Here is a 19,452-nt window from a genome sequence, read left to right as displayed (position 1 = left end):
GCTTTTTATAATTGCAAGGTTTCATAAGTAGATTTCGTCTGCTCGGGAGAGTGCATTTGCGCTGGCGTAGTATACAATGTACCTTTTTTTTTTCAAAAAAATTTCGAGTAAAATGAAATTTGTTCAAATTCATTGTAATTTAAGTTTTTAAAATGAGATATTTATTACGTTTTGAGTATTTATTTATTCATTTATTTATAAAAATAAAATTATAACCTTTTATTGTAACTAAGAATTCAAAAAGTTTGATGTTAACAATGGAAAACTGTGGTACTTCAAATACAGAAATAATTTCAAACAAAAAAAAGGTCTTATATCTTCATAATAGTTTCTCCAAAGCAACCGTGTTGCCTTTTTCTTTCCAATCATTGAAATAAACTTCTCGCATGAGCTTTTTGAATTTAAAATTCGGAACAAAACATTGCACCATCATACAAGAAAATCTCATGTTATTCACGGTTTTATGAATAGTGTTAAACACCGAAAGAAGTTCAGTGAATCTCGTTGGAGCGGTCCTCGAATTAGTAAATTGACAATGCTGGAGCAAGGCGGAACTGTACACTTTCTGATGGAATGATAGTATATTCTTCGCATGGTAAGATAATTTATCGGAAATGGCTGAAAATGCAGACATTGGAATGTTGTATGTAGAAATTTTCACATTTGAGCTTGAAAATGTGGCTTGACGAGGAATTAATTCAAATTTTGGTTCTGAATTTTTGTCTAATTTTTTAAAAATTGCAAAAACGGCAATTATCGAGATACACATTTTGGCGCTATACCTGAATTACAAAAATCAATCATTTTCAGCAGGAGATATTCCCGTCTGTCCATCCTCAATTCAGCAAACTTTGCCACAATTCGAAGTGCGATTTGATGCACTAAAACGTCAGAGTTTTCAAACATTGTGTTCATCTCAACCGGGAATATATTCTCCTCATTGGGAAATATCAGTATTGATCTTTTTTCCAGAACTGACTTCATTGCTCTGGCCATTGTTCCCGTTCGCAGAATATTGGCTGTGAAAAGTATTAACTTATCGGCTAAGCTGAGTTCATTGATGAAGGTGAAGCTCATAAAATACGATATTTTTGAAAACGAGAGCATTAGTGACCACTCTTGAGTATCTGATCTCACTTCAGGAGTCTGAAAAAAAGAAGATCAACACATGCATATTATGTAGCAGCAATATTTTCCAGAACTTACTCTTTTTATCAAATGCATAGTATTCGCATTGTTAAGAACATCAACAAGGCTTGGATCTTCCATCGAGTAAAAATTCAGAAAAATCGAATGATTTGAGCTGTCCCTTATTTCCAAATCAGCGAACAAGATGTTCAAGTCATTGTCAAGGTCGGGAAGACTCGTTTTCAGAGTCAAAAGTTTCATTCCAACTTTCTGGCACTTTCGAAACCGGCAAGCTCTGCATTTGATAGGGCTATTGTAGTTTTGAAAGCACTGATTTATATTCCTGCATTTATAAATAAGGTTGTTTTTAGAAGATCGATAGAAGAACATCTTGCAGGCAAAGCACGACAGAACCTGAAGAAAAAACCTTTTTGTACAGTTCAGATTCGTGAGTTGTGGAAAGTCAATAAGTTATGTATTAGTGTAGTAAATCTTTAAGTAAAATAGCTTAAAACAAGTTTCGCATGTATTTTAACAAAATACCCATTGGAAGGCACGAGGCAGGTGAGCGTTGACGCGCGTATTTAGAAACTCTACATAAACCTAGTAAAGATGATCCAACATCTACCGGCTTCCGGTTTTTTTTGTTGAATAACGTTAAAACTTACGCCATAGTTTCTGGAAGTTGCCATCGTAAAGCAGACGGCACATTGCATCATTACCCTAGAATACTAGTAAGTTTCAATGTTTTCTCCAAAATTGAATCAAGATTCCAAAGTCAGAAGATTCCGATGTGTCTGCCTAATGAGTGATCTAAATTATCGGATTGAGCAAATGTCGAGAGCAGTAATCAGAAAATGAAGATGTTGATATGTGGTTTGTGATCGTTCAGTGACATAATCTGATAAATATTCATGAACTCGACATTAAAAATTATTCACAATGGCAGATTATCATTTCTTGCAAAACACACACAGTAATTGGAAAGGTATTAGTGATCTTACAAAGATATACGTACTTCTTCTTAATCCAGAAAAGCCCGGCGTATCAACCAAAATGAATAATCTTATGATATATTTCGAACCAAGCAAATTTGAGGAAGAAAACGTTGGCAGAAAAGAGTTGTGGTTTGTGACAGTGAAAAATCATAGTCAGAATAACATTCTCGGGCTCGACGTTAGAAAAGTTCAATAGATTATAATTTCATGCTACATACAAATGTTGGAAAGGTATTAGTGATCTTACAAAAATATGCATACGTATAGAAGTTATTCATAAGCTTTTAAGAATACTTCTAATTATTCTTCCCATAATCTTTTTGTGCTTCGATCGTCCGTTTTGGAAGAAAATGTACGCAAATTAATGTATTTGTACACTAACGAACGTTTTCAGATAAATTGTTGGAACGCAATCGCTGAAAATCGAAAAAAATTTATAATGTTTGTAGGTCAACAATGGCGAAGGTGTTTCAGAGTACGAGAGCATTATTGACCAAGCTTGAGAATCGATTTTCACAGTCTGGAAAAAAAAGTTTCCTATCTGAAAAAATTTTAAAAAAATTTCGGATAGGTGTTTTCTGCTACAAATGAAATGCTTTTTGGTTAAATCTGCAATTTTTTTAAAACCTTCCGTACAAGCTAGTCTGCTTTGTTTGGTATTTTCTGGTACATCCGACTATGCTGAACAGTTTTTTAAAGAAAAAAAAAGCACTACATATGATTTTCCCATACTTTTGAATTTTTGAAAATAGTAGCTTCTGGTTAATTTCTGAATTTTTTAAAATAAACTTCCGTACAAGCTAGTATACTTCGTTTGGCCTTTTTTGGTATATTTGGTTGTGCTGAACAGTTTTTGAAAAAAAAAAGAATGACTTCATATGATTTGCCCATACTTTTGAATTTTTGAAAAAATCAGCTTTTATATATTTTTATCAATTAAAAAAAAACTACCATACAAGCTAGCATACTTCGTTTGGTATTTTCTAGTATATTTGAACATTTTGAACAGTTTTTTGAAATAAAAAAGAATGACTTCATATGATTTTCCCATACTTTTGAATTTTTGAAAATAGCAGCTTCTGGTTAATTTCTGAATTTTTTAAAATAAACTTCCGTACAAGCTAGCATACTTCGTTTGGCATTTTCTGGTACATTTGACTATGCTGAACAGTTTTTTGAAATAAAAAAGAATGACTTCATATGATTTTCCCATACTTTTGAATTTTTGAAAATAGCAGCTTCTGGTTAATTTCTGAATTTTTTAAAATAAACTTCCGTACAAGCTAGCATACTTCGTTCGGCATTTTCTGGTACATTTGACTATGCTGAACAGTTCTTTGAAATAAAAAAGAATGACTTCATATGATTTTCCCATACTTTTGAATTTTTGAAAATAGCAGCTTCTGGTTAATTTCTGAATTTTTTAAAATAAACTTCCGTACAAGCTAGCATACTTCGTTTGGCATTTTCTGGTACATTTGACTATGCTGAACAGTTTTTTGAAATAAAAAAAAATGACTTCCTATGATTTTCCCATACTTTTGAAATTTTGAAAATAGCAGCTTCTGGTTAATTTCTTAATTTTTTAAAATAAACTTCCGTACAAGCTAGCATACTTCGTTTGGCATTTTCTGGTACATTTGACTATGCTGAACAGTTTTTTGAAATAAAAAAGAATGACTTCATATGATTTTCCCATACTTTTGAAATTTTGAAAATAGCAGCTTCTGGTTAATTTCTTAATTTTTTAAAATAAACTTCCGTACAAGCTAGCATACTTCGTTTGGCATTTTCTGGTACATTTGACTATGCTGAACAGTTTTTTGAAATAAAAAAGAATGACTTCATATGATTTTCCCATACTTTTGAATTTTTGAAAATAGCAGCTTCTGGTTAATTTCTGAATTTTTTAAAATAAACTTCCGTACAAGCTAGCATACTTCGTTCGGCATTTTCTGGTACATTTGACTATGCTGAACAGTTCTTTGAAATAAAAAAAAATGACTTCATATGATTTTCCCATACTTTTGAATTTTTGAAAATAGCAGCTTCTGGTTAATTTCTGAATTTTTTAAAATAAACTTCCGTACAAGCTAGCATACTTCGTTTGGCATTTTCTGGTACATTTGACTATGCTGAACAGTTTTTTGAAATAAAAAAAAATGACTTCCTATGATTTTCCCATACTTTTGAAATTTTGAAAATAGCAGCTTCTGGTTAATTTCTTAATTTTTTAAAATAAACTTCCGTACAAGCTAGCATACTTCGTTTGGCATTTTCTGGTACATTTGACTATGCTGAACAGTTTTTTGAAATAAAAAAGAATGACTTCATATGATTTTCCCATACTTTTGAATTTTTGAAAATAGCAGCTTCTGGTTAATTTCTGAATTTTTTAAAATAAACTTCCGTACAAGCTAGCATACTTCGTTTGGCATTTTCTGGTACATTTGACTATGCTGAACAGTTTTTTGAAATAAAAAAGAATGACTTCATATGATTTTCCCATACTTTTGAATTTTTGAAAATAGCAGCTTCTGGTTAATTTCTGAATTTTTTAAAATAAACTTCCGTACAAGCTAGCATACTTCGTTTGGCATTTTCTGGTACATTTGACTATGCTGAACAGTTTTTTGAAATAAAAAAGAATGACTTCATATGATTTTCCCATACTTTTGAATTTTTGAAAATAGCAGCTTCTGGTTAATTTCTGAATTTTTTAAAATAAACTTCCGTACAAGCTAGCATACTTCGTTCGGCATTTTCTGGTACATTTGACTATGCTGAACAGTTCTTTGAAATAAAAAAAAATGACTTCATATGATTTTCCCATACTTTTGAATTTTTGAAAATAGCAGCTTCTGGTTAATTTCTGAATTTTTTAAAATAAACTTCCGTACAAGCTAGCATACTTCGTTTGGCATTTTCTGGTACATTTGACTATGCTGAACAGTTTTTTGAAATAAAAAAGAATGACTTCATATGATTTTCCCATACTTTTGAATTTTTGAAAATAGCAGCTTCTGGTTAATTTCTGAATTTTTTAAAATAAACTTCCGTACAAGCTAGCATACTTCGTTTGGCATTTTCTGGTACATTTGACTATGCTGAACAGTTTTTTGAAATAAAAAAGAATGACTTCATATGATTTTCCCATACTTTTGAATTTTTGAAAATAGCAGCTTCTGGTTAATTTCTGATTTTTTTAAAATAAACTTCCGTACAAGCTAGCATACTTCGTTCGGCATTTTCTGGTACATTTGACTATGCTGAACAGTTTTTTGAAATAAAAAAGAATGACTTCATATGATTTTCCCATACTTTTGAATTTTTGAAAATAGCAGCTTCTGGTTAATTTCTGAATTTTTTAAAATAAACTTCCGTACAAGCTAGCACACTTCGTTTGGCCTTTTCTGGTATATTTGGTTGTGCTGAACAGTTTTTTTATAAAAGAATAACTTCATATGATTTTCCCATACTTTTGAATTTTTGAAATTAGCAGCTTCTGGTTAATTTCTGAATTTTTTAAAATAAACTTCCGTACAAGCTAGCATACTTCGTTTGGCCTTTTCTGGTATATTTGGTTGTGCTGAACAGTTTTTTTTTAAAAGAATAACTTCATATGATTTTCCCATACTTTTGAATTTTTGAAATTAGCAGCTTCTGGTTAATTTCTGAATTTTTTAAAATAAACTTCCGTACAAGCTAGCACACTTCGTTTGGCCTTTTCTGGTATATTTGGTTGTGCTGAACAGTTTTTTGAAATAAAAAAGAATGACTTCATATGATTTTCCCATACTTTTGAATTTTTGAAATTAGCAGCTTCTGGTTAATTTCTGAATTTTTTAAAATAAACTTCCGTACAAGCTAGCACACTTCGTTTGGCCTTTTCTGGTATATTTGGTTGTGCTGAACAGTTTTTTTATAAAAGAATAACTTCATATGATTTTCCCATACTTTTGAATTTTTGAAATTAGCAGCTTCTGGTTAATTTCTGAATTTTTTAAAATAAACTTCCGTACAAGCTAGCACACTTCGTTTGGCCTTTTCTGGTATATTTGGTTGTGCTGAACAGTTTTTTGAAATAAAAAAGAATGACTTCATATGATTTTCCCATACTTTTGAATTTTTGAAATTAGCAGCTTCTGGTTAATTTCTGAATTTTTTAAAATAAACTTCCGTACAAGCTAGCACACTTCGTTTGGCCTTTTCTGGTATATTTGGTTGTGCTGAACAGTTTTTTTATAAAAGAATAACTTCATATGATTTTCCCATACTTTTGAATTTTTGAAATTAGCAGCTTCTGGTTAATTTCTGAATTTTTTAAAATAAACTTCCGTACAAGCTAGCATACTTCGTTTGGCCTTTTCTGGTATATTTGGTTGTGCTGAACAGTTTTTTTTTAAAAGAATGACTTCATATGATTTTCCCATACTTTTGAATTTTTGAAATTAGCAGCTTCTGGTTAATTTCTGAATTTTTTAAAATAAACTTCCGTACAAGCTAGCACACTTCGTTTGGCCTTTTCTGGTATATTTGGTTGTGCTGAACAGTTTTTTTTAAAAAAGAATAACTTCATATGATTTTCCCATACTTTTGAATTTTTGAAAATAGCAGCTTCTGGTTAATTTCTGAATTTTTTAAAATAAACTTCCGTACAAGCTAGCATACTTCGTTCGGCATTTTCTGGTACATTTGACTATGCTGAACAGTTTTTTGAAATAAAAAAGAATGACTTCATATGATTTTCCCATACTTTTGAATTTTTGAAAATAGCAGCTTCTGGTTAATTTCTGAATTTTTTAAAATAAACTTCCGTACAAGCTAGCATACTTCGTTCGGCATTTTCTGGTACATTTGACTATACGTGCATTTCTCGAAATGGGCTCCCCAGACTGCTCTTCTGGCGGATAACCGGTTGATTGATTGATTGATTTATTTTCAACATAAGCCAAAAAAGGTAATACATTAAAAGGTAGTACAATTTAGGTTTAATGAGAAAATAAATTAATAAAACGAGACAAACCCAGCAAGAGTTCATCTCGAGTGTGGGAAATGGGTAAGGTAAGAATCATAAAACAAGAAGAATAGAGAATAAAGAATTATAAAGAAGAGAAAATGGACTCGAGATCACATAGTTTCAAACCGGTTGACAGCGTTCATGACACACGGAGGTATTGGCAGTACAAACGAAATTGCGTATCTTGGCAAACCGGCTCTGATGATTCCATTGTTCTGTGATCAAAATAGAAATGCGAATATGCTTGCGAAGCATGGAGGAGTTACAATTGTTCAGAAACGAGAGTTGGAAAATTTCCACACAATTCGAAAAGCTATCCGCTCAATTTTGCACGATGAAAACTACAAGTAAAATGCTGAAAAATTCGCCAATTTATTGCTAAACCAGCCACACAGACCAGAAGATCAGGTTGTCAAGCACACTGAATTTGTCGCTAAATTTGGTCCGATCCCGGAAATGGATCCACAAGGAAGGAAGATTGGATTTATTGGCAGAAACTTATTGGGTGTGTATTTTATTATTGCTTTATCGTATTTTGTACCATTTTCTTTGCTTTTCATTGTGCTAAGATTTATATTTAAACAATTTTCGCTGAAAATTGTGAAGAATGATTAAATTTTTGTGTTGAAAAAAATGTGTTTGCACCTATATCTGTACAGGTACATTTCACACATCACAAAAGAAAAATTGCAAATTATTTTCTATTTATTTCAATTCTAACTTCGAATTATGATATCATTAACCAGTTTTTTGAACTTGAACTCAGGAACCATACATTGAAACATCATATGCACAAAGCAGTAATCTTCCACATTTTTGTTGTTAACATTGCATATTGAAAGAATATCATTGAACCGAGTTGGCGCCTTGTGTTGGTTCTTGAGTTGGCAGAAGCGGAACAAAAATGATGCATACATATTTTGATATTTGGATAGAGTTTCTCGTGCTGAATCGGACAGTTCGTGAGATATTGCTGTAATTATTTCAATTTAAAGGAATTTAAAGGTGTTCGCAAATCAAATTTTGTTGTAAGATCATACAGGTTTTTCATAATTAGGTCCGACTTGAAATAGAAAAAAATATTCTGAGAAATAATTCCGGCTGAAAAATTAAGTTTTCTGAGAAATTTTTTTGGGGTAAATTCAAACTTTCAGGAGGATTTTTTTTTCGGGGAACCATAAATTTCTGAAAAAGAAAAGATTGGCAGAAAATGCATGTTTTGAGTTTCTAAAAAGTTTAGTAGGGAATAAAAATATGAATTTTTCAATAAAGTGTTACCGACAATAATAAATTTGTGATTTTGAAAAATTATGTCGGAAATTACATAAATTTTAAACTTTTTTCAAAGTGAAAATCGAATTTTCAATTTAAAAACTTAGCGGATTTTTTTTCAAAATTTTCCAAAAAAAGTTCAAATTTAAATTTTTGTTTTGAATATTCATATTGGGGGATGCTCAATTTTAATTGATTGTTTTTTTTTCAATTTTTAGTTAGTTTTTTTCAAAAAAGTTTTTTTTAAATTCTAATCCCTCTGTATCAAACTCACATGGATTGCAGAACACAATCATGATCAAAAGCAAGTATTCTTCATATGTAATTTTAATTTCCATCAGTCTTCCAACCACCTGGCACAAGATCCTATTGATTATTTCTGGCGTTTTGTCGAACAACCCGCGTACGGCAGGTGAAAATAAGTCATCGCCACTTGGAGTCATCAGGCAATCTCGTTTATCAAGGTATGTACGCATGGATCGAGATAGAGATCCCATTCGAAGAGTATTGTAGGAGAATAAGATTTTCCTATCGGCAAGGCTCATAGTTTTGACAAAGTCAAAGTCCAGAAACTGAGCTATTTTGTAGTAGGAGCCCAGAAATGTCCACTCGTGAGATTTCGTTTTGATTTCAAGCGTCTGAACTTTAGAGATTATTTCAAAGTAATATTATGTATGAGATCTTTGGCAAAAATCGGCAAAAATTGTCAAAAGTTGGGCACCGCTTAAATTTTTAAATTCTGTCTAATTCCACACCTGGGGAAATTTTAGGCGTCTAAAATTGTAAGATTGACATTTTCCATTTTAAGGTGCTTCACTGCAGCTCAAAGATCTTTCTTAAAAAGCTTTTCAAACAATCTCAATTTCTAAAACTCAAAAAATATGTAATCTTCGTCATAACACAACTTATGAATAAAAAAGGAAGTAATTAGCACGAAACAGATCAAACGTTTTTTTTTAATTTGTTAATTTTTTGGAAAATCACTATAGTGCAGTACACAGTTGTAAAAGCTTCATTACAATTAGCCAGAGCAATGAAAAAAATATCTGGAATTTTTCTAGGCTTCCGGAAAGTCATTTAAAGTTTGAAAAATATATTTTCCGTCGCTTATTTTCTTTTGCAGGTTTGTAGACTCAACATATTTTTTTCAAATAGCACAGTGTTAACTTTAAATTCCACAAGTTTAAATTTTCACTTCCTTGTCAGTTATACTTCAATTTCAACAACACCTGCTAACAAGGGAAGTGTTTAAATGGGATTCCTGACTTCGGAACAAAAGTAGTGTCAAGCCACAGTAGGAGGTCTGAGACGATTCCTCTGTAATTTCCAGCTGCTATGCCCAAGGGAGCTCCGAGATATTTTGGTCCGAAGTTTCATCACTGATTTCAGTTGATTTTGGTCCCTTCACCATTGTTTTACAATGGAGGGCACTGGTATGACCCTTCTGGACAAGGTAAATTCTACTTACCCTTTTCATCAACTTCATCCTGCTGCGATCTGCCAAAATATCGTCCATACTTGGGTCCTCCAAAGAATAGAAGTTTAAAAAGTTGGAATAATGAACACCATCTTTCACAGCAAGGTTTCCGAGTAGAATTATCAAATCTTGATCCACCGAATTATTCAGGTTAAACAATTGCTGTTTCGGTTCCGAAAATCTCATTCCAATTTCTAGGCACTTTTTGAATCGACAAAATTGACACTTTGGAAGAATTGTGAAGCTTTCGAAACATTTTTTGTCATATTTGCAGGTAAACTTTGCGTAATTTTTCGTTGCTCGAGTGAAGAACATTTTGCACGCCGAGCATGATAACGCCTGAAATATTTGTGTGTTTTTTTAGTTAAAGATATGTGAATCTTACGCCAAAATTCCTACTGCTAGCATACGAACAACAAACTAAACATTTCATTGAGAATCGAACCGGGTGAAATAAATAAGCATATATTTGAGCCAGTGGCTTGCTCACTAGTAGTCATATAAGCTGAAATCAGGAGAAATAGAGCAAGGGAGAGAGGGAGAGATAGAGGTGGAGAAAAGACCAAGAGATTTGAAATTCATTTAGCAGGTTGATTTAATGCAGCATACACCGGTGGATACAAAGTACGAAAAATGTTTTGTTTGTGGAAACATGGCCACCCGCAAGGCGACTGCCACTCGCCCGGATATCGCCTCTGCAAATGTTAAAAACAAAAACGAACCAAAACAATTCCCTTTTTGGTTTCTTAAAGAAATATTCGTATGGTTTGCGGTAAGACTCGAGGGTGCAAACAGGTAGGTAAAAGGCGCCTCGATAACAAAATAATATTACTACTGTGTTCCTAATTTTCCTAATTTCTTTGAGCTTTTTCATGACCGATCTCTTGATTTTAGCGGGATTAGTTGGTTTGAAGCGGATTTGTTTGAATGAAAATCCCTCACAATCTCTCAAAATCCACTACTGACGTATTTTCTAACATCTCTGCCAAACGTAAGGGTTATGAAACTCCTAGGACTGTGCCGCCCGTATCGAAGCCGCCCGCCTTCACTATTGCCTCCACGCCTTTCGCCGGGAAAATGCCTCCGAAAAATTGACTAATAAAAATGAAATGAGAAAAAACACAAATTTGTTTGTTTTTTGTAAATATACTGACGAAATATTTGAGAGCAAGGCGGACGGTCTTACTATAAGAGGCTGTAAAAGTGCGTTCTGATCATGCCTTGCCAGGACGGAGCGACTAATAATGTATCCTATATGTCCTCAGGTTTCCAGTGACCGGTTTCCAGTGATCAAATGAACCTTTCCCGGTTACCTACTCATTAGCGTTTATGCATTCCACTTGACTTGTAATCGCATTTAGCTACCGCCTAGTTTTGTTGTTTCAAAACTTTTATCTAATTTCGTTTCTCCATGCTAAAAACAACATCAAGCTCCAAACGACAGGTGGATTTGGAAGCCAAGGAATGTCTTGTGTGTGGAAATACTGCGTACACTAGGAATTATGGGGTAAGAAAAATACATTTTTGTATTAAAATCATAGGGCTCAAATAAATTATTCCAGGTTTTCTCGTGTTCCGCCTGTAAGATGTTCTTCCATAGAACGCTCGAAAAAAAGTTGCAATTCACTTGCAAATCGAGCAATCAGTGCTCGACGAGCTTTAAAGTTTATCCAAAGTGTAAAGCTTGTCGATTTGAGAAATGTCTGAAAGTTGGTATGCGATACGAGGCAACTTTTCTGGAAATTGAGGATCCGGACAAATTTTGCAAATTACTCCAAGATTTGAGTGTGCGGGATAGCCAAAACTATTCCACTTTTTCGAAATTTTACTCTATGGAGAATCCTAGTCTGGAGGATATTTTGAGGGACAGGAATTCTATGAAACTTGTTGAGAAAGTTACTAGTCCAAGAAGAGAGGAATGGCTCTAAATTTTAGTTTTTAGAAATCAGGTGCCGAGTTTCCAGCTAGCGACTTATTGTTTTTGGGTGCTTATTCTAGAGTATCATATTTCTTGGATTTTGATTTTATTCAAACAATGAGTGATAAAGATAAAACTATTCTTCTTAAGTACCATGTCGTACGAACCGGCTCACTTGCCCGTGCAATGAAGTCTTTTGTAGAAAAACGAAGTCTAAGCGAGGAGTATAGGAAGCAACTGGTGGATTCTTAAAGCTTGCTGCTGACTTTGCATCCCAAAAGCCAGCTGAAGGAACTGAAATTGATCGTGACGCTGCTCGTGCCGCATTCAATCAATTCCTTGGACAAGTTGACACCTATATTAAGACTCAATCTTCTGAAGATCAAGCTGCCTACGATTCCTTCATCGCCAAGAAGAAGTCTGAATTTGAGGCTCACTTCGCTTCCAGAAAGGCTGATCAGTAATTTTGATTGTGTTCAATGAATGAATTTATTTTTATGAAATATAAAGTCCTGAGAACTGTCGGCACACGGTTTTTCGTTTAAAATTTTAACGTTCGACTTTTTCTGTACAACACCACAATCCACAAAGGTGTCTGTGACGAGTTGCTTGAACTTGAAACTTGGTATCATACACTGAAACATCATGCTGACGTGTTGCATGTCATTGGTGACACGATTGATGACGTGAACAAGTGAAATAAGCTCTTGGAATCTGACAGGCGCAGTTCCTGGATTTGTAATTTGTAGGTGACGGAATAAGGCAGAGCTGTATTTGATTTGGTGTGAGGCCAGCGTGTTTCGAGCGAAATCCGAGAGATTGTGGGATATCGCTGAAAATTTTAAAATTTTCTGTTAGCAAGCTTGGAGTTGAAAGCCTCAAAGGGATTTGTCAGGTCAATCAACTGTTGATGACTCTTTTTTCGAACCAATCAGGCGCCGCGCCCGCCTAGCGGCGACGTCCGCCTGCCTCGCACCGTGAACCGCGGAGAAAGATCCACCTTTCGTACTATGTGGTGTTAACACCAAGCCTTTGACTTCTTGCCAAAGTGCAGAAATAAGGGAGAGGCCGGCCTGAGGGGGCAGGTTGGAGGCAGGTGTCAGGCCCTGAACCCGCGCCTGCCTCCTATGGAAGCCTTACAGGAAACACATGTAGAAACTTACTCGGATTACAAAAGAATATCAGGCTAAGCAATTGATATTCTTCATTTGTAACTTTCAACTCGATGAGCTTGGAAACCAGCAGACAACATGTCCTGTTCAAAAGCCCCGGAGAATCCTTGAATAGATTATGGACAGCGTCTGGGTAGACATCTTCTCCAGACGGCGTCAAAAGACAATCTCGTTGTTCTCGCAATGTTCGCATACTTCCGTGGAAAACTCCTGTTCGCAAGCAGTTGAATGAAAATATTAATTTCTCAATATAATTTTTAAAGTTAAACCAACGAAAAAACTTATCCTTACTCTATCAGCAAAGCTAATATTATTCATAAATTCAAAATTTGAAAAATGGGAGATCCTGGAATACACGTCAAGAAATGCCCATTCGTGAGCGGTTACTTTCTGATTGGAAGGCTGTAAGAATAGTTTTCTTTGGAGGGTTTCCATTCCGAAATCCAAAAAAAAACCTTTCTCATAATTTTCATCACATTAGAATCTACCAAAACATCTCCCAGACTCGGATCCTCTATTGAATACGAGTTGAGCATTCTCCAATGTCTTTGCTCATCCATTTCGCTGAGATTCATGAGCATTCGCTGTATCTTTAAATCCATTGATTCTTCAAATGATTTCACGCGTCGAGGGAAGGCTTGCATGCCCATTTCTAAGCATTTTTGATAACGACACGCTTTGCACTTTGGAAGAATAATGAACTTTTCGTAGCACTTATTGAATTTTTGGCAGCAGTAATGTAAGTTCTCAACGACCATTCGATGGAAAAACATTTTACAAGCGAAGCACGATAATACCTGTTCAGAAAAGAAAATTGATGAGGTAGGTATAGGCAGGGAACTCACCCCATAATGCTGCCCAGCTGCTTTTCGATGGCAAATCAAACAGTTTTTGTTCATTTTAGGTGGTTGAGCAGAAATATCCAAAAACAAGTAGTGAGCCGACAGAGAACAGAATATCAATAGACACACAGACGAAAAAGGAAAATTCTTGCAGGTGGATTATGTGCGAGATTTTGGAAATAATGAACCGCGAGATGTTGAAAAGCGTGTTGAATGAGAAAGTAGTCATTAGGACAAATGTGATCACTGAGTTTTTATATGATCTTTTGAGCTTTGGAGAGCATATCTCTGGCTCAAAATTAGCGCTCCAAATGATACCATGACTAGGAAAAAGTTCTGAAGGTGCCAGCGGCCTGTTTCATTCAAAAGACCATGTTCAGAAACAGTCCTTTTAGTTAGTGAGGGAGTTTTGGGTCTTGTCGTTGGTCTCCGAGCATTTTCTTTTACTTTCCGACAAGCTCTTTGAATTGTAGGCCTTCAGATTTTGGGCCTTATTGTTATGATTTCATAAACATAAGCATCAAAAACTAAGAGGATCTTATTTTCTGTTTCAGACAGCCTTCTTCCCTGCAGTCTACTCAACGTCGCACAAGTGAGATAAAAATAGATTTGGGTTTTGTTTGCAATAGACCAAAAAATAACCTCATCTTGCACATAATCAGCACAGAAATCATCAGCAACCCGGTCATAAATAGCATTGAAATTGGAGCCAGGCGGTTTGTCCCTGAAATTTTTTTACTTTAAAATTGATTTTCACCGCACGGGCTCTATTTTTCTTTATTCTCACAGTTTTTCTTTCAAAAAATCGTGACTTCTCACTGATCGTCATAGCCTTGAACCCCACTGATGACACGTTTCGCTTCCAAAAATAAAATTTCGAAAAGTCAGTCTTCGGTATTTTCTTTGTCGGATTCGGCGGTCTCGTTGGATTTTGTGAGTTCTAGTCGGCAATATTTTGCAAAAATCAATCATTTTTCCAGAGTCTCATTATGCTAAATCTCAAATTTCTCATCTTCTGCGTGATCATCGTGATCTTTGCGATTGTCAACTCGGACGCCGGCGACGGAGTGGACGTGAAAGTTTGTCAGGTTGCCGAAAATGTTGCTGTATACTATTTTCCAAATCATTAGTGGAGATAAGTGCGGTAAGCCATCGATTGCCCATCACTACTATCGTTGCGGTGATGACACCAACGAATGCTGTATTGCTCTTGAGGTAACGTCTCAGGTCTTCAGATCCTGAAAAAGCTTTAAAGAGCTTGAAAGAATCGTCTTAATTTCAGATTTGGGTGTACATTTTGATGGGGGTCTTCATCGTGTGCTGCTGTTGCTGCTGTTGCGGTTGCCTCTTCCGTTCGAACAACAATTTTAATAATTCGAACAACTCTTATGATAATATAAGTAATGATTCTGAATAATATTCGATTTCATTTTGAACAAATAAATATTACACAGAAGGTTCAAGTGTATGAAATACGGTTCAAAAGCAGTCGCCGGATTTTCTGTGAAAAAAATTTAGACTTTAAACACTTCGTAAAATAAGCTCGAAAAGAACTCTAAATAGGAACGATAGGTGCTAGATTTCAACAATTGAATAGGAAATGTCAGTTGTTAGATGAAAGTAAGCAGTTAGAGTAACTAGAACTAAAAAACTGGAAAACTCCACAGTTGACTAGGTTTTAATGTTTTTATTCCAATAATCAAATACCAATGTGAACTGTTTTGAACTATAAATATCTACGCTACACTAGACATGTCTACATTTTACCTATGACAGTAATCAGTTTTAGTGTTAAGAAAGCTGGAGCGGCTGAAAACTTTGTGAAACTGCTTTTGGAACATCTGTCACCCAAGAAAGCAATTCTTTATGAAAGCTGTCCTAGTAATATAATATTGTGTATCCATTTCCCTATTATTTACATACAAGTGCAACATTCTCAATAGTAACAATTGTATGTGAGTAAAAAAGTACTTCAAAATTAGTGCTCCAAATGATACTATGACTAGGAAAGGGTCTGAAGGTGCCAGCGGCCTGTTTCATTTAAAGGCCCATGTTCAGAAACAGTCCATAGTGAGGGAGATTCAGGTCTGGTCGTTGGGCTTCAAGCCTATTATTCTACTCTCCGACTCTTAAGCTCTTTCAATAGTAGGCTTTCAGATTTTGGGCCTTATTGTTATACTCTCATAAAATTAATCGAAAGTGAGCAAAATGTGTCGTAAAGTTACAAGTAGATTTTTAGGGTGTCATTTATTTTTGAAGAAAATAAATATCAAAAATTTAGACAATCCAATTTTGCTTTTAAACAGCCTTCTTTCCACCAGTCTCCTCAACTTCGTACAAATCTTCCAGCACCTTCTTAGACGACCGGAAAAAGCTGAAACAAAAATAGATTCGGGTTTCATATCGAATAGACCGGAAACTAACCTCATCTTGCACATAATCAGCACCGAAATCATCAACAACCCGGACATGAATAGCATTGAAATCGGAGCCATGCGGTTTGTCCCTGAAAGTTTTAATTTTAAAATTGATTCTACAAATGAAATTTTAAAAGACTAAAATATAATACTAACAATACAAAAACTGTCGATTGTCCTCAACTTTCAAACGAAGATAAATGTAGAAATAGAAGATGGTGGAGGTGACTAGACGGATTGCCTGAAATTTGAGCGCACATTAAAAATTCCGAGGTTTTTTTTGCGGTAAAACTACACGGAAAATATCGAGAAATTAGAATAATTCTGAATTTGTTTTAAACGAAATCTTTTCTTTTTCCAGTAGGTGTCAGATTGTCCCATCAATTGATCTACAAAAAATGCGGGATTTTTTCACACATAATTATGTGACGTCAGCACGCTTTTACTATTAGCCATACGAAATCTATTGAGAAGTCTGCGTCTAAAATCCCGCATTTTTTGTAGATCACATCGAAGTGAGACAAAACTTGAATTACCCCTAAAATTCCGCAGAAACTGAACCATCGCTTGTTCTCCGGCTCGATCAACACGAACAATAAACCATAGATGATCTGTAAAGCTTTTCTAAAAATTTGAATTTTTCATATCTACTCACCGCAAAAAGTATGAACGAAACGAAGAAGCCGATATTGTCAAAACGCTCGACTTTGCGATCTCCGGTAACTGCGCAGAATGAATCAAACAGATAAAGCATCGTCTGCCAGAGATACAGGCACATGTAGCCGACACTGGTCATTGAATATTGATTCTGAAATTTTCAGACTGTGAACAATTTACGGGCTTCGACCGCGACATTTCGATTTTGGAGAGCAATGCCTACATGCCTGCCTACAGCCTATTATCCTCATTTTGGTGAGAGCTCAGTTATTTTTCACAAAAGCTCTGAGGATTGTGGACAATTTTGAAAGCTCGTCAATTTTGAGAGCGAGAATCGCTTTGTGTAGCGGAGCGCGATTGCATAACTCCATTTTTCTGTCCACGGCCGAGGTTCACACACAGCCACTCTTCCATTTTTGCAAACGAAGAACTCTGGAACCTATAGCTCACCTCAAAAGTAATGCCAAGTTTGAATAGAAAATTTTCGATGCCATCCACAATTCGCGACATTTTGCGGCCGTGACCGAACGAAGGAATGACGAAAATTGATTACACGGCAGTTTTTATTTAGAAAAAAAACTAAATAAAAAAATGAATGTTCACGGGATTCAATAAATAAATTTTTTGAACATTTTTTGTTACCCAGACGCGAAATTTACGGGTTTTAGACAAATTTCTCAATTTTCAAGAGTTGAAATATAGTTTTCTAAAGGGAAAATTAACTTTTTTCTCAAATATTTTTTGGTAGTTTTGTTGCAAATGTTTAGTTCTTTTTGAAAAATCTCAGTACACCTTTGATCAGCCTTTGAGTTATTATGGTAATTAACATTTATAAGCAAAATTTATAATTTTTCAAAACATCAAGTTTATTCACTAATAAATAAATGCGAAAAATTACAAGTATTTCATTTTCCCGTTTAAACTGCCTTCTTTCCTCCAGTATCCTCAACTTCGTACAGATGTTCCAGCAACCTCTTGGACGATTGGAAAAAACTGAAATAAAACAAATTCAGGGTTTGTATCCCATAGACCAAAAAATAACCTCATCTTGCACATAATCAGCACAGAAATCATCAGCAACCCGGTCATAAATAACATTGAAATTGGAGCCAGGCGGCTTGTCCCTGAAAGTTTTAATTTTGAAATTGATTCTACAAGTAAAATTCTAAAATACTAACAATACAAAAGCTGTTGATTGTCCTCGACGTTCAAACGAATATAAATGTAGAAATAGAAGATGGTGGATGTGACTAGATGAATCGCCTGAAATTTGCGTTAACCCTACGAATTTTCAAGGTTTTTGTGAAAAAACTACTCGGGAAGTATTGAGAAATCAGAAAACTTCTGAATTTGTTCCAAACAAGATCATTTATTTTTCCATTACTCAACTAATTTTCAATTACCCCGTGGTGTCAGAATGTCCAATTTCGGTGTGATCTACAAAAAATGCGGGAATTTTTCGAATAGAAATATGTGACGTCAGCATGATCCTAACCATACAAAATCAGTTGAGAAGTGTGATTTTAAAATTTTGCATTTTTTGCAGATTACACCAGAGTGTGACACCTCGTGAATTACCCCCAAAATTCCGCAGTAACAGAACCATCGCTTGCTCTCAGGCTCGATCGTTACGAAGAATACACCATAGATGATCTGTATAAATGTTTTTTTAATTGAATTTTTTAAATCTCTTCTCACCGCAAAAAGGTTGAACGAAAGGAATAAGCCGAAATTGTCGAAACGCTCGACTTTGCGATCTCCGAAGATTGCGCAGAATGCATCAATCAGAAAAAGCATCGTCTTCCAGAGATACAGGCACATGTAGCCGACACTGATCATTGAATATTGATTCTGAAAATTTCAGACTGTGAACAATTTACGGGCTTCGCCCGCAACATTTTGATTTTGGAGAGCAATGCCTACATGCCTGCCTACCGCCTATTTTCCTCATTTTGGTGAGAGCTCAGTTATTTTTCACAAAAGCTCTGATGATTGTGGACAATTTTGAAAGCTCGTCGACTTTGACAGCGAGAATCGCTTTGTGCAGCGGAGCGCGTTTGCATAACTCCATTTTTCTGTCCGCGGCCGAGATTCACACACAGCCACTCTTCCATTTTTGCAAGCGTGAAACCCTGGAACCTATAGCTCACCTCAAAAGTAATGCCAAGTTTGAATAGAAAATTTTCGATGCCATCATTTATTTATTAGTGAATAAACTTGATGTTTTGAAAAATTATAAATTTTGCTTATAAATGTTAATTACCATAATAACTCAAAGGCTGATCAAAGGTGTACTGAGATTTTTCAAAAAGAACTAAACATTTGCAACAAAACTACCAAAAAATATTTGAGAAAAAAGTTAATTTTCCCTTTAGAAAACTATATTTCAACTCTTGAAAATTGAGAAATTTGTCTAAAACCCGTAAATTTCGCGTCTGGGTAACAAAAAATGTTCAAAAAATTTATTTATTGAATCCCGTGAACATTCATTTTTTTATTTAGTTTTTTTTCTAAATAAAAACTGCCGTGTAATCAATTTTCGTCATTCCTT

At 34.8% G+C, this 19,452-nt stretch overlaps 5 protein-coding genes and 4 pseudogenes across 9 annotated transcripts; 3 read left to right on the top strand and 6 right to left on the bottom strand.

The window, feature by feature from the left end:
* Positions 1-194: 194 nt before the first annotated feature.
* On the bottom strand, positions 195-2,194 carry nhr-196 (Nuclear receptor domain-containing protein). The gene is made up of 4 exons (NM_074499.4): positions 1,797-2,194; positions 1,207-1,542; positions 783-1,146; positions 195-618 (listed from the first exon to the last, which is right to left on the bottom strand). The coding sequence occupies exons 1-4, from the start codon at positions 1,818-1,820 to the stop codon at positions 320-322; spliced, it is 1,023 nt and encodes a 340-aa protein (NP_506900.2). The 5' UTR covers positions 1,821-2,194; the 3' UTR covers positions 195-319.
* Positions 2,195-6,993: 4,799 nt separating this feature from the next.
* K06B4.17 lies at positions 6,994-7,754 on the top strand (annotated as a pseudogene). Its single transcript has 2 exons — positions 6,994-7,043; positions 7,283-7,754. Coding segments are annotated over exons 1-2 (522 nt in total).
* Positions 7,755-7,835: 81 nt separating this feature from the next.
* nhr-52 (Nuclear hormone receptor family member nhr-52) lies at positions 7,836-10,388 on the bottom strand. Its single transcript, NM_074498.4, has 4 exons — positions 10,281-10,388; positions 9,887-10,234; positions 8,693-9,056; positions 7,836-8,119 (listed from the first exon to the last, which is right to left on the bottom strand). Exons 1-4 carry the CDS (start codon positions 10,326-10,328, stop codon positions 7,863-7,865), a joined length of 1,017 nt encoding a protein of 338 aa, NP_506899.1. The 5' UTR covers positions 10,329-10,388; the 3' UTR covers positions 7,836-7,862.
* A 1,009-nt stretch (positions 10,389-11,397) lies between these two features.
* K06B4.16 lies at positions 11,398-12,025 on the top strand (annotated as a pseudogene). The gene has a single exon. A coding segment is annotated over exon 1 (628 nt).
* On the bottom strand, positions 11,907-13,903 carry nhr-51 (Nuclear hormone receptor family member nhr-51). Its single transcript, NM_074497.5, has 5 exons — positions 13,831-13,903; positions 13,441-13,782; positions 13,277-13,387; positions 12,977-13,229; positions 11,907-12,645 (listed from the first exon to the last, which is right to left on the bottom strand). The coding sequence occupies exons 1-5, from the start codon at positions 13,882-13,884 to the stop codon at positions 12,290-12,292; spliced, it is 1,116 nt and encodes a 371-aa protein (NP_506898.2). The 5' UTR covers positions 13,885-13,903; the 3' UTR covers positions 11,907-12,289.
* A 557-nt stretch (positions 13,904-14,460) lies between these two features.
* K06B4.14 lies at positions 14,461-14,549 on the bottom strand (annotated as a pseudogene). Its single transcript has one exon. A coding segment is annotated over exon 1 (89 nt).
* Positions 14,550-14,728: 179 nt separating this feature from the next.
* K06B4.3 lies at positions 14,729-15,152 on the top strand (annotated as a pseudogene). Its single transcript has 3 exons — positions 14,729-14,760; positions 14,808-15,042; positions 15,110-15,152. Coding segments are annotated over exons 1-3 (310 nt in total).
* A 907-nt stretch (positions 15,153-16,059) lies between these two features.
* On the bottom strand, positions 16,060-17,471 carry K06B4.15 (DUF1084 domain-containing protein). The gene is made up of 6 exons (NM_001129498.4): positions 17,352-17,471; positions 16,900-17,052; positions 16,781-16,855; positions 16,401-16,485; positions 16,252-16,333; positions 16,060-16,201 (listed from the first exon to the last, which is right to left on the bottom strand). Exons 1-6 carry the CDS (start codon positions 17,409-17,411, stop codon positions 16,126-16,128), a joined length of 531 nt encoding a protein of 176 aa, NP_001122970.2. The 5' UTR covers positions 17,412-17,471; the 3' UTR covers positions 16,060-16,125.
* Positions 17,472-17,818: 347 nt separating this feature from the next.
* On the bottom strand, positions 17,819-18,740 carry K06B4.4 (Conserved plasma membrane protein; the record flags this gene model as incomplete). Its single annotated transcript, NM_074495.4, has 5 exons — positions 17,819-17,894; positions 17,944-18,025; positions 18,080-18,164; positions 18,480-18,554; positions 18,600-18,740. 5 exons carry the CDS (start codon positions 18,738-18,740, stop codon positions 17,819-17,821), a joined length of 459 nt encoding a protein of 152 aa, NP_506896.2.
* Positions 18,741-19,452: the final 712 nt, after the last annotated feature.

The sequence above is a fragment of the Caenorhabditis elegans genome, chromosome V (genome assembly GCF_000002985.6).
Source record: "Caenorhabditis elegans chromosome V".
Lineage (NCBI taxonomy): Eukaryota > Metazoa > Nematoda > Chromadorea > Rhabditida > Rhabditidae > Caenorhabditis > Caenorhabditis elegans.
This window is presented reverse-complemented; position numbering and strand designations above follow the sequence as displayed.

Bases quoted from the DNA above. Each gene is read 5' to 3' on its own strand.
- K06B4.15 (NM_001129498.4), bottom strand. From the start codon at position 17,411: ATGTCGCGAATTGTGGATGGCATCGAAAATTTTCTATTCAAACTTGGC. The intron at 16,486-16,780 runs GTAATTCAAGTT...CTCAAATTTCAG, and splicing joins GTTTCTGCGGAATTTTAGGG to GCAATCCGTCTAGTCACCTC. The intron at 16,334-16,400 runs GTTAGTATTATA...TAAAACTTTCAG, and splicing joins CAATCGACAGTTTTTGTATT to GGACAAACCGCATGGCTCCG.
- nhr-51 (NM_074497.5), bottom strand. From the start codon at position 13,884: ATGAACAAAAACTGTTTGATTTGCCATCGAAAAGCAGCTGGGCAGCAT. The intron at 13,388-13,440 runs GTTTTTTTTTGG...CTATTCTTACAG, and splicing joins TGATGAAAATTATGAGAAAG to CCTTCCAATCAGAAAGTAAC. The intron at 12,646-12,976 runs GTAAGTTTCTAC...TAAAATTTTCAG, and splicing joins GATATTCTTTTGTAATCCGA to CGATATCCCACAATCTCTCG.
- nhr-196 (NM_074499.4), bottom strand. From the start codon at position 1,820: ATGGCAACTTCCAGAAACTATGGC. The intron at 1,543-1,796 runs GTAAGTTTTAAC...TTTTTTCTTCAG, and splicing joins CAACTTCCAGAAACTATGGC to GTTCTGTCGTGCTTTGCCTG. The intron at 1,147-1,206 runs GTAAGTTCTGGA...TCTTTTTTTCAG, and splicing joins CTATGCATTTGATAAAAAGA to ACTCCTGAAGTGAGATCAGA.
- nhr-52 (NM_074498.4), bottom strand. From the start codon at position 10,328: ATGAAATGTTTAGTTTGTTGTTCGTATGCTAGCAGTAGGAATTTTGGC. The intron at 10,235-10,280 runs GTAAGATTCACA...CAAATATTTCAG, and splicing joins CTAGCAGTAGGAATTTTGGC to GCGTTATCATGCTCGGCGTG. The intron at 9,057-9,886 runs GTAAGTAGAATT...TCTAAAGTTCAG, and splicing joins GGATGAAGTTGATGAAAAGG to ACGCTTGAAATCAAAACGAA.